Genomic DNA, 13,849 nt, shown 5'->3' with positions numbered 1-13,849 from the left:
TTTCGGCTGTCCAAGGGGGCTGGCCTTTATCCGAAGCCTGCAGATCCAGTCTGTAAAGCTCCGTTTCCTCAAAGTCCACTTTCCCTTTTACTCGAATCTCACCAGTCACGCTGTCTAGTTCAAATGTATCATGCACTTTTTTCTTTTGTGTTTTTCCAAAGGTGTATTCAATGTCACTATTCAAGCCTTCATCTAAATCTGTGGCGTTTAATTGTATTACAAGAGTTCCTATTGGGGCATTTTCATCTAATGACACAGTATATACATCTTTACTGAAGGCAGGTCGATTATCATTTGCATCCAGCACAGTGATACTGACATTCAGACTTCCAGATTTTGATGGTCTGCCCCCATCCAGAGCCGTTAATACGAATCGGTGTTCTGCCTTTTGCTCCCTATCCAAAGGCTTTTTCAGCACTAAAAACGGTATCTTGTCCTCCTCACTGTCTCTGACTTCAATATCAAAAAAATCATTGGGGCTCAGCTTGTAAAATCGAACTGACTGTGCGCCGAAATCAGGGTCTCGAGCAGCATGAATTTGAAAACGAGTACCTGGAGGAGTATGCTCTGCTATTTCCAGTCGCTGTTCACTTTCTGGAAAAGACGGTGAATGGTCGTTAACGTCGGTTATTTCAACTCCAACGTAATGTATTTCCAGTGGGTTTTCAACAACAATTTTCAGGTTTATCAAACAAATCTTGGTGCCATCACAAAGCTCTTCACGGTCCATAATTTTTCCAACAGACAACACTCCATTGTTTTGATTCAACTGGAACAGAGCGTGATTTGGACCAGAAACAATACGAAATCGCCTGCCTGTCAACGTGCTAATGTCGAGCCCTAAATCCTTGGCAACATTTCCAACAGGGGATCCTACTTGAACTTCTTCAAGAACAGAGTATCGTAGCTGAGCCAAAATCCGCTGCACAAAACACAGCAGCAAAACCCCGGCAATCCAACGGCAGTTCACTCGGCGCCATTGTCCTCGTCCCCCCATTGCGCTGCAAATATATGAAGGCTTTCTTTGAAGCAAATCCAGAGATCCAATTGTTCATCGAGCCAGTCTAATTAGATCAGTTTCACGATTCTCAAAATGAAGCAGTTCAATCCTTAAATATTAACCTCGATTCATTTAACTTGATAGCCTGCGATGCTTACTCCGTCCGAACACCCCCTCCATCAGAGATGATTCAGAGATGGGCAGGGTCTTTCGAGAATGAGGAACACAACCATTGTTTGGGTCACACTGACACAACGTGGTCACTGTGCTGCAATACGATACGAATGAGACGAATGTGTGGAGGGTTTTACTTTCACGTCCTCCTTCTCTGAACTTGAAACTCGACCTCATGTCTCCATGCTGGAGGCAAGGTCTGAATCTGTGATGGAAGCTTAGATTTTATTTCTCCAGCTGGTCAGCCCCATGTTGAGCATGTTCCCCAGAAACTCCCGAATTTGTGAGCAACTCAGATTAATGGACAGTTAATAGGACAAACAATAGCACGTGCAATCAATCATTATGGAAATACATCTCTTTGACCTCTTCAGATGTTAAAAAACTCCTCCTGTCAGGTGAGCACAACATTTTTCAGATACTGTATTGTTATATAATTAATTAAATATGCATGACTTCCAGGGACTATAGTAGATCCTATACTCATTCTGGGTCCAACTAACATGTAGCGTTTGTCTCCAGATCTGTACTGGATGCTGTGACACAGTGTCCCATCATAATTAGTCTCTTGTAGATATTTAGAAGTATAGTCTGTGGTTTTAGAGCACTGCATTGCAATCAGCATGATGATACTGATGAGAAAAAGTACAGAAACTGAGCCCAAAGTTATCATCAGGTAAAAAGTCACATCATTATCTTCATCATCTTTTGCTGGACTTTTAACATCAGAAGCTGCAAAAGCTTCTTTGGGCTCCACAAGTTTGACGATCACAGTAGCTGTTGCTGAGAGGGAAACGTTGCCATTGTCTTTCACCAGTATGATCAGTTTATGTTCAGCCTCGTCTGTCTCTGTGAAGGAGCGAAGTGTTCTGATCTGTCCTGTATAGCGGTCCAAACCAAAGAGACTGTGGTCAGTAACTTCCTGCAGTGAAAACAGCAACCAGCCGTTATATCCTATATCAGCGTCATAGGCTCTGACTTTAGTCACCAAGTGTCCTGCGTTCACATTGCGGGGAATCTCCTCCACACCTTCAGCAGAACCGTTGGAGCTGACTGGATACAGGATGACTGGAGCGTTGTCGTTCTGATCCAGAATGAACACGTTCACTGTGACGTTGCTGCTCAGTGACGGAGTTCCAGAATCCTTTGCGACAACTTGGAACTGGAAAGTTTTCAGGGTTTCAAAGTCGAAACTTTTTAATGCTAAGATCGTGCCATTGGCTTCATTTATGTTTAAAAAGGAAGTTATAGTGGGCCCCGGACTCTTCCGGTCGAGTGAATATGTGACTGCTGCATTTTCACCTCCATCAGCATCAGTCGCGCTCACTGAAAAAATTGAAAGTCCGGCCTTGTTATTTTCAGGCACATAAAAAGTATATGGGCTTTCATTGAACAAAGGACTGTTGTCGTTAACATCTAACACATCGACCTGTATCACCTTCGTAGATAAGAGGGCGGGGCTTCCTAAATCCTTAGCAGTTATTGTAATGTCATACATATGCATTGTTTCCTTATCCAGGTAGTCCTTGGTAACCAAAGAGTAAGACTGTCCGTCAGGGGATGGCTTTAGGTCAAAAGGTAAATGACCGGGCACACTGCAGACCACCTGTCCGTTCACACCTGAGTCAAGATCGGTCACCCCCATCAACGCCACCACAGTGCCAGGAGGTGAGTCTTCTGGAATTCGACTTGAAAGGGATGTGATTTCTATTTCGGGTTGGTTATCATTCACATCTTCCACTCTAACCACCACGTTGCAGAGTGTGGAGAGAGACACGGCACCTTTGTCTGCAGCCAGCACCTTAATCTCGTAAACTTGCTTTTCCTCGTAATCAAGGCGTCCTTTCACGGTTAGTTTTCCAGTTTTAGTATTCAATTCGAACGGCTCAGAGGAGAGTCCTCTCAATTTACTCCTTAAAGAATACTCGATCTCACCGTTCACCCCCTCATCTGAGTCAGATGCATTCACTGTCAGGAGAAATGTCCCTGCAGGTGCGTTTTCCCTTATTGTTATGGTGTATTTTTGTTTACCACACACTGGCGGGTTATCATTTACATCAGATACAATGATAGTGATATTAATAGTACCAGATTTTGATGGTTTTCCTCCATCTGTAGCTGTTAATAGTAACCAGTGTTGAGCAGTGTGTTCTCTATCCAAAGGTCGCTGTAATACGAGGAATGGAACCTTCCCATCCTCCCCAAATTCTTCGATTTCCAGGCGAAAATACTGGTTATGATTTAGCTTATATGAATGTAAGGAATTCAAACCGACATCCAAATCGTGCGCTCCTTCAATTTGAAATCGAGACCCAACTATGGCGGACTCCAGCACCTCCAATGTGTAGTTGTCTTCAGGAAATTTCGGCCAATTGTCATTTACGTCGAGTATCTCAACAATAATTTGGTGCATTTCGAGAGGATGTTCTACAACAGCTTTCAGATTCGTGATGCACGGAACAGTTTTTGCGCACAGCTCCTCTCTGTCTACCCGCTGGTTCACGAACAGAACTCCTTCTCTCGGATTTACCCTAAACAGATCCTGCTTTGTTCCTGATACAACACGAAGATTCCTTTGCGCCAGTCTCCCAGGGTCTAACCCAAGGTCTTTGGCTACATTTCCAACTGCCGTCCCCGATTTTAATTCTTCCTGAATGGAATACCGTATTTGAGCAGATATTCCTTCCAATTTAGTCACAATCAGCAGCGCCAGACAAAAACAAACCGACACATCCCTCCACTGTCCTTTGATGTCCTTTATATCCATTGTTTGGCAAAAAGCCTTTCAATCGGCAATTATAAATCCTTGAACAGAATTCTTGAGGAGTTCTTAAATTCCTCGCACGAAAAATATACAATAAAGGTTTGCGCGACCCATCATTCAAAGAAGGAGATCTGTATAGTCCGGTCTTTCAACCCGTCTATTTGGGTTGTTACTGAATGCACATGTAGAAGCAAGATGCCCCCTCACACACACGACCACTATGGTGATATATAGTGTAACAGCACCACCCGTTGGCACGGCTGCGATGCTGCGTTTATTATAAAACTTTTTATTTTTTTTATTTTTTTTTGATTTTATACACTTTATTAATCCCCGAGGGGAAATTTCTTCACTACAGCAGGGGGGCTCTCAGGGGGGAGATGCTGCAGCAGGCTGCCACGACCGCGGCGCCAGGTAACCTGACCTGAAGTGCATGTTTTTGGATGATGGGAGGAAGCCGGAGAACCCGGAGAGAACCCACGCAAGCACAGGGAGAACATGCAAACTCCGCACAGAAAGGCCCAGGACCGGATTCGAACCCAGAACCTTTTTGCTGTGAGGCGACAGTGCTAACCACTGCACCACTTTTCCTTCCAGTTTAGCCTGTGGTTTTGCTGAAACGCTGTCCTACATTTGCATTTAGACAAAAGACGCTTTTAATATAAATTATAACTCCACCAAGTACGACAAATGTGACGATTTATTGTTATTACAGGCAGATTCTGAAAAACACAATGAATGTTCAAAAAACACTTATACTGTCACCAAAACAGTTGACCTTTGTCGATTATATTTATTTTTAAAAAGTAAGTACCAATTTTACTTCAAGAAAGTAACTTTTGGCAAATAAATTTCTCGAGGCAAAAGTGAACAATTAGAAGGTGGATGCACAGAAGCATTTTTTTATACCTGCAAAAAGAACAGCAACAATAATGTGACAGTTTTAAATGTGTTATTATGGTGACAGAAATCAATCCAAACCTAAATAAATGTTTACTAATCAATGTGTTGCATTTTATGCATGGTCTAGACAAATTTCATTGTTTTGTGTTTCAGTTTCAGCCTGTACAGTGACCTAAATTCTCCTTGGTAATGCCAATAATTAACTGTAAGGTTTGCCAACTCAGCTGTCGCGCTTTTTCTTGACAGATTTTGGGACAAACTTCTTTTTAGCTACATTCTTTGTGAAAATATTAGGAAATTATCCTAAAATAATCCAAAAATAAGACTTTACCTCGTTTTATTGTTACTAAAGCTTTTGACATTCACATTCTCTCTGCTTACACTGCCCACTCCCACAGTCTTTATCCTATTGCTGAGTCGAGCAGTGACATCGTATGGATAAAACTTGCAAGTGCAGTTATGACAAAACCACTCGTATACTATTCATTGTTCATGTATAATTTTGCCATATTCCACTTTCAGCAGCGCCTCCCCCCACATTACAGTAGTGTATGGTAAAGTCCATAATAAATCATGACAATAAAGAAAACCTGACGATTATGCTCACAGCAAAAAGGAACAAGGTGACCTACATAAAACCTCAAATCTTTGCACCCCTCCCACCTGCTACTGCTACGTATAGGTTCTGGATTCAGGCCAAATATAGACGTGCGCGTGCACGAGCGCTGCCGCAGTCTGCATCACCTCCTCCTATTTCTACCTCCATTAATTCAGCCATGCTGCACCAACGCTACCAGACTGTTTGAAATCATCCAGTTTTCATCATTATACATTGTAGATCCTCCTTAGACAAAGCGCTAATATTTTGCTGAGAATACTCATTTGATGTCTGCAAGCTGCGGATGCTGTACAGAGAAGAGGAGGGGTGTGTGTGTGTGTGTGTGTGGGGGGGGGGGTGTTCAAAGCCCCAGTGAGCAGAGAACTCGTCGCCATGGCAACGCAGCTCCATTAGGCAGATCGCTGTCCATGGTGCTGAAGGCAAGGAGGAGCACAGGAAAGAAGCAGAGGGGGAGGGATGCAGGAGCTGTGAATTCTACATACAAATAGAGTCAGCTGTATCCAAGTGCTCTTCATTCTCTAAAATATGTAAGATCTGTTTTACCCTTTGTAGTCAATGTGGTATATTTACAATAATTATTTTTTTAATGAAGGCACTGTGGTAAGACATACACTTGCAGCTAGGATAATACTTGTTAAAAAATATATAAATGTCACTCTTGAAATCACATTTTTCTTATCAGTATTAAAAAAAAATGGCCAAGCAATTGAGACACCATGCTAAAAAAATAAAACATATTGATGAGGAGTGTGCATGTGCTAGCCTACTAGTGCCAGCTGGTGGCTGCTCTAATGCTTTGTTACACATTGATGCATTGCTGTGTCATGCATCACTGTGCTAGTCTGTCAGTGGGCCACAGCTGGAAACAGGAGGCGCTGCAAGAATCACCTTTCAGGGTCAGTGCTGATAAGAAAGGAAACTGAGAATTATTTATTGTCTCGAGCAGTTTCTTGCCTTTACTTTGTTCCAATTGTACTCAATATAATCAGAACTAGAGCCCATGTAAAAGCCATGGGTCTTGTTCTGTGTAATAGCCATTTAAAAAAGGAATAGATCTATTATGTGCTGAAACAGGCTACTAAGATTTGGCATTGTAGGGGATATTAAATAAAAGATTAAAATAAGTCATCCTGCGGGCCTAAATATCATTCCCTCGGAAGCACACATGACCACACCTCCCTAGAGAGATGAGGTCATGTGTGCACACACAAAGAGACAAAAAGAAAGGCAGACACAGTCATTTACCCTCCCTCAGGAAAAAATTGTGCAAACATATACATAAATTAGACAGTGTTAACACTTAACCGGACCCAGTTATATACATTTTATCCTTTTGCACAATTCATTAAACTATATTTTAAGCCTCATTTGAGATTTAATGCAATTGTTTTTTTCCTAGAAATGTTGCTTTTAACACTGTGTTTCTTTGTAGGATAAAGATGGTCAAAATGTCAACACAGCCTCCCTGGGATCAATGAGGACAACACAGAAGGGGGACTTTGCTGGAGCCAGTCATCGCTGTCATCTCATGTGAGAGAGGTAATGTCACGGGCATCCTGAAATGCTTGCCACTGGAGATAGATTAGTATTTTAAATAAAAAAGGAAAAACGGTGAAAGGACACACAGGCATACATTAAGGAAAGGTGAGGGTTTTTTTAATAGTCCAAGCTTTTTAGGAGGCAGAGATTTCTATTCACCACGGGTTTACATACTGAAAGACAATAAATTAGAATTTGGAAATACTATTGATATGAATGTTCAGTAATCACAGAGCACCAGCGCTTATGGCGGTGCCCCACCTGCCTTGTTCTAAAACAAAAGAGGATGTTTTATGTTGCATGCATGACCATGTTGCCTTCGTGATAAATTATTTAATTTGGCAATGTAAGCTCAGCGTTTACAAGACTAGACATCTAAGAAAATCCACAACTTAATATGTTTGTGGGAGGAAAGCATTGTTGCAGCATTTATAGCTGTTACCATTCCACATAAAAAGTTACAGTTGCAGTGACTGTTACTGCAACGTCACAATAGTATTAGATTTGGGACAGAGTGCTCCTTCAGCTGTGGGAGCACAAACAGAACTTTCAGCTTTTGTGCAGGTTGTTATTCTTTGCTTTTTTCAGACACAAAGAGACATATTTTAAGAGAAGCCAATCAATTATATAGCTGACATAATCTTTGGTGAATGAAGATAATGACACTGATTTTTCAGAATTCCTTATTACTGAACTTGCCGTGCAGATATTTTGTCATAATCATATTTCACAGTTTTTTAGGATGCAGCAGTTAAGTAGATTGAGTGAATTCATATCAGTGAAGCAATCTAATCGCACAGTTATTTAGGTACCTATACAGAATGTTGCACTATTATTGCAAAATACAATTTACCATATAACATTTCATTTAAGTGCATTATTTATGTTTTATAGGACTTAAATATAACAGTGATTTTCTTTTGAAATAATACTTACATTCTTGTGTTGAAAACGTAACAAACATAAAAATAGACACTATGTCAGAGCCGCCTGCAGAAAGGTCTACTTTTTGCAATGATTAGAATGTTTTGGGCTTTAAGCAAATACCTTACACCCTAGATTTTATGGCTTATAACACCTAAACAGAACTTTAACTGAAAATAAATAGCATAAACAGGAAGACATGACAGGACAAAATGCCTGTCTTTACAGACTTCAGTCTGTCTGATAGTGTTTATATTCTCCCTGAAATACAGCCAAGAGCTGTTATCAGTGAGAATAAGCCTCAAGAAGATGACAGTCACTGAAAGAATGAGAGCAAGAAATTATCGCCAGAACATCCTGCCATATTCTATTGTGCAAGACACAGATTTGTCATATTTATTACTGTTTTAATACGCAAACATTGTGAATACCATTGTATGTCACATTTTCTGATAGGGCATGAACAGATTCATGTGTCATATAAAATCTTGCAGGGAGAGAATTTACGACCTTAAATAAAATTACTGCCATTTTCATCCAACAAGTAATTATCTACATGCACATACAACAACTGATCCCCCTTAAAGAAAACCAGGTGTTGTGTGAGGTGATCTTTTGTCAGTTTAATGCTTTTATATCTATAACCCCAGGCTACTTATCTGTACTTTGTTTCGAGAACAGTTCATATTGAATTAAAGCTGGGTTCCCTTCATATCTGTATAGTCTTCTTGTGTAGAGTATCAACAGCATCTTCTTCATTAATTGATAATGCAAGCTTGCAGAACAGCTATCCCTTAAGCAACTCACGATGTGAGCCACAGTATCAACTAAGAAATTACCCCCCCACCCCACCCCAAGATTAGATAACTTCTGAATCAGCAAAACCAACAAACCCCCAGCATTGAACACTGCCATACTCTGTACTGCATTGTGTGTGTTTCAGCAACTCACTGTCCCGTAAACTGACTCAGACAGGAAACTTATATTGATCAGTCTAATACTGCTCTCAGGCCAGGAGCACCTCTGGAGTTGTTGTAGAAATAAGACACACTAACAACTCGTCGTCACTAACAACAACTAAAAGGTATCACTGACATAAAACTGCAGCAAGTTGGTAGCTGGAAAAGGTGGGACAGAAATTATAATGATGTAAAGTAGGCCTTTAATACTTTAGCATTAACACTGTCATCATAAATGTAGTTTGACTTGTATTTCATATCAAAACTCAGAAACTTCAGCATGTAGTTTGCTTTAGTATTTAATAAATCATACAGACCGGCCAAAGCATACAATTATCTCACATTACACAATACTATATGTTTCACCATAAAAGTACCACTGTACAAAAGCACTTACTCTATATGTTTGCCTTTGACACATTACAGCTTCTTACAAGTAATGAAATGTGAGCTGTGCTAAAGAGTTTGACTACATGATGTCTGATTAGCTCATAAATCTGATGGCACATGAGTTCCACAGTTTTGTTCACATTAAAAAGTTGCAAAAGGACTGTTCTTGAAAATGAAAGACATGTTTATATACACAGACATATGATATACTCTATAAGGGAGGTATATCTGTATCCCAATTTGTGTTGCATATGCAGATACATACAGCAGTCCATAACATACATGAGAACAGCTTCATGGGGTGAAATCAAACACCTTTAGGTTGTATCAGTATTGTAAAGTAAGCATTAAATGTTCAGCTCTGAGTTACACAATTGCAATACACATTGAAATTAAGGAACAGAGATATAAAAGTGAAAGCACATGGTAGAGTTTGTTGTGTATATACAGTACTCATAAGGAGACATTTCAAAGACCAAACCCAAGACTCATTTTCCAGCAGTGGACAAAACATTCAAGCACACTGTGCACTGCAGTTCAAGCTGTGAGTACACTTAACTTTCAGAATCCATAGAAATAACTCTGCGAACAGATGTTTTCCACTCGTCTACACTAGGAAACAAGAATGACATTAAAGATTTCTTAACCTTTTCTTAACATGTTTATAACAAAGTACACTCCTGCACTCTATCATCGTGGTCCCATTAGAACGTAAACTCCCATCTTGTTTTGAAAAAAGAAACAAAGATGAAATTTATCTGCAGAAAATGGATTCACCCAGTATCATAAAATATCTAAAGCCATCAAAGTACTTTGATTATTCCATGCAAAAACAACTGAAAGGCATGATGGCTAAAGGCCTCACTCTTATCTGTTTGATTTACTTGTTGATTTAATTTCTCAGTATTCATTTATACATTTAGGCCTAGCACACATATAAAGCACAAAGTCAAGTACAAAACATAAAAGCACTAGAAGTTATCACATTTATAAAATACTGATGATACCCTTTCATTTCATACTCTAAAATTGTAGTTCGGTGCTTTTCTGACATTTAGTTAATTGTGCTGTTTCACTTCTTAGTTAAGTCATATATTACACATCAATGCTGTTATGGAGCAAGACAAAGCACAAAGGTTAAAAATGTAATATCCAACACGTGTTTCTCTTTTAGAGATGAAAAACCATCTCTTAAAGGCGTTTCAACATTCCCATGTCCATTCGTATAGTCTTTGTGGCTTCTTTGAATAGCCAGTGGTACAATATTCAATTCAGTCCGTTTCTTTGTGAGTATCTCCTCTTGAAAATATTTTTGTGTGGCAGTCCTGTGGTGTGGTTGAGGCCATGCAGTCTTATCATGCATATTAAATGGGCAGAGAGGCATTGTTGATTGGCTTTTCATGTGCTCAAAGAAAGAGAGGGGTAGGGTCATGTTTTTGATTAGCCACCATAGTCCATTGGTGTTATACCATGACATGTATATATATTGTGAGGAACATGGACGAGACTGAGCAGGATGGACATTCGGTGGTGGGGGTGGGGGTTATGGTTTGGGATATATCTTCTTTCCTCTGTGAGGCTTTTCCTGTCAGCGTCAATCCAGTACACATCTGGAGGGGTGGCCTTATGTGGAACTGCTGCTGCTGCTGGTGGTGGATTCCTGTAAACGAGACAAGAGAGTTACACAAATTTGGAAAGAAACCAGAGCTCTGAGAGCCGTGTGACTGGCCAAACTGACATATCTCATGCATCCGACGTCTGTCGCTCAGAGAGGGGCTTCAGGCAGAGGACAGAGACGGTGGAGGGATTGGGCGGATCCTTGAACATATAGTGGGGAGGTGACAGATCTATCAATGAATACCATGCTCCAAGATTAGGTGAAGGAGAGTGGTTGCTAGGTAACTGTGTGACTGGTTTCTCTTTGCGCCTCGTCTGCACAAAGAATTAGGTCACAATTCAGACTACAGGAAGACAGTATGATTCATGTTCAAGTGTCATTCTGTGAAGTCAATAACATACAGTCGAATTAAAGCTTGAACCTACCCAATCAGACAGAAACAACACAGTCCAATTCCACTTACAAACATCCATAACTAGGATATACACCTAATTAATTAGTGATGGGTCAGTAGGGGATGAACACAGATTAATATTCACATGCACAGCATCCTTTTTGAGAACATAGTGATTCAATTAAAAACCTATCAATACGTTCATCACATGTTATAACAGTAAGAGCCAGATTGTGACAATGCAAAGCCAGGAAATGGCAACACTGAGTTGAAGTGAAGGAGTTTTTTTTTTTTCTGAGTCCAGAATTCAAAGTTGTGGCTCAGATACATGACTGTCACTTTGTTCAGCAAAAGTAATGACTAGGACCGGAATAGTGTGTTAATACTTTTTAATCTGAATCACCATGTTAGCTTAATTGTCTGCAAGACCACAAACAACTTTTCAGCCATTAAGATTATTATTGCCCAATGTCTTGGTCTTCTGAGATCAATCAAGGTAATTATATTTTTTTAAGATATGTCAAATTGCAGAAAACATTCGGGGAGGGTATAAATTCCTGAAATGCTGACTGATGCATTTTTAATTATTCTGCCAGTTAGATTTTATAGTTTTTAATCAATCTTTTTTAGGATGACACTCTAATGTGATTAACAGTTACCCAAATAGAGGCATGAAGAGCAAACACAGAAGACTTGGCAAACTGCTTGTGATGTTTAGTGAGTGGACCTTTGCAAGTAAAAAAAAATCTTCTTCTTGAGTTGAAATTAAACAAGACAAGATAATAAAAAATGAAAAAACATCCACTGACAACAAAACAAACACAAAAAACAATTCAGACACTAAATTCTGCAACGTAATTAATAAAAGGTTATCTGGGATGGGGGAGTGAGACTCCTGCATACCTCCAGCTGCAGAGTGGACTTCCTTCATTTAGGGTACTTTAGAGTGGGGAGAAAAAAAACAAGCAATTCAATGGTCAGGTCATTGCAAGCAATAAAAAGGATTCTTTGTGTATGTGTCCTACGATCAGTTGAGTCGACTCACTATAAATGAAATGTTATCTTCAAAAAATACTGTAGAGTAAGCATGGTTAGTGTGAACCATTATAACAAATACTGCACCGTGTTATGATGAGTTCTGGAAAAGTGGGTAAAAGCAGTTTAACATTTAGCAATAAAATAGTTTGTTCATTGAGCAGCGTACTTACCCTCTGAAACAGAGAGAGAGACAGAGCAATACTGTAAAAAGATGGTGATACAATGACAACATAATACAAAGATAGATACAGACACATAGATACCAGACAGATGGACAGATACTGTTAGAGATATACACAGACAGACAGACAGACAGACACAGACAGAGACAGAGAGAGAGAGAGAGAGAGAGAGAGAGAGAGAGAGAGAGAGAGAGAGAGAGAGAGAGAGAGATAGATAGATAGATAGATAGATAGATAGATAGATAGATAGATAGATAGATAGATAGATAGATAGATAGATAGATAGATACTGCAGGTCAACATTCATGGTCTCAGCTTAAATGACCCTGGAAAATGAAAGGTATCAAAGGTGAAGAGCACAAAAAACGCCATACATTTCCTGACTGTCCAATTCAACAAACCCCGTGTGTAACCATTAACAGATTATTAAGAAAAAGGATTAATACTGGCAGACTTAAAAAAAAAATTAAAGAGATGTTATAGGATGTTTTTGTGAAGTTTTCTGTTACTTTGTAAACTTGATTCTGTTTTCCTTTGTGAACATAACAATTCAGACACAGACATTCCACTGATATTCAGACCACAAACCAAGTTTTACACAAAAATGTCAAAAAAGCACATTTTCAATTGAAGTTGCCACTCAGGTGTATCCCCTCCTCTTTTAGTCTTTATTTAAATCATAAACTGAATGTGCTGTTTTACCTACCATTTTATGATAGATGTTTTTTGTAGCATGGTAAGCAAAGATATAGATTTTCCTGCTGGTTTAATGTTAAGGGTTATATTGAGGTCTGGTTTCTTAATTGTATTTTTCCTTGATACCTGATTTTTAAAAAACTGATATTTTAGATATATTTTTGCATTACCTTATGGACAGTTTGAGTGACATGAAAGATATTTAATGATTACTGTAAGCAATTTACACACGAGAACTGAAATCAGAAAGGATTGCTATTCTACAACACATACAACAACTGAGGTACAGCAAAAAATTACAAGTGTGGGTTTATACACTGTGTGGTAATGCCATAGCGTGTATAGTGATTGCATGTATTTACTTTTTCTCAATGTTGCAAGTGTGGTGCAGTGGATACATTCTCCTCGAATTTAAAATGTAAATTTCAGTTATTTCCTCCTTTTTCTAAAAAATGTTTTTACTATATTAACACAAGCCAGAGTTTATGCACGAAAGACATTTCCAAAGCACTTCAGATAAAAGCTGAGGTAATGAAATATCTGAACTGTATTTGGCGATATTTTTTTTTCCACACAAATTTTTGTGGATAAGTGTTGATTTAAACTGCAGTGAAGTGAGCAACCATTTATACCTGCAAAGTGGAAGCTG

The 13,849-nt window shown here is 39.3% G+C and overlaps 1 protein-coding gene and 1 long non-coding RNA gene across 2 annotated transcripts; both read right to left on the bottom strand.

Moving 5' to 3' along the window:
- Positions 1–1,568: 1,568 nt before the first annotated feature.
- On the bottom strand, positions 1,569–4,072 carry LOC138615161 (protocadherin alpha-3-like). The gene has a single exon (XM_069688783.1). The coding sequence runs from the start codon at positions 3,939–3,941 to the stop codon at positions 1,569–1,571; it is 2,373 nt and encodes a 790-aa protein (XP_069544884.1). The 5' UTR covers positions 3,942–4,072.
- A 5,093-nt stretch (positions 4,073–9,165) lies between these two features.
- On the bottom strand, positions 9,166–13,826 carry LOC138615162 (uncharacterized). Its single transcript, XR_011310442.1, has 2 exons — positions 12,188–13,826; positions 9,166–10,932 (listed from the first exon to the last, which is right to left on the bottom strand). It is a non-coding gene; the product is annotated as an uncharacterized lncRNA (long non-coding RNA).
- Between the last annotated feature and the right edge of the window lie 23 nt (positions 13,827–13,849).

The sequence above is a fragment of the Brachyistius frenatus genome, unplaced genomic scaffold, assembly GCF_029030835.1.
Source record: "Brachyistius frenatus isolate BFR_SWC_R1_liver_20210118 unplaced genomic scaffold, ASM2903083v1 Contig_738, whole genome shotgun sequence".
NCBI lineage: Eukaryota > Metazoa > Chordata > Actinopteri > Embiotocidae > Brachyistius > Brachyistius frenatus.
Note: the sequence above shows the minus strand (reverse complement) of the source record. Positions and strands in the feature narration are given on the sequence as shown.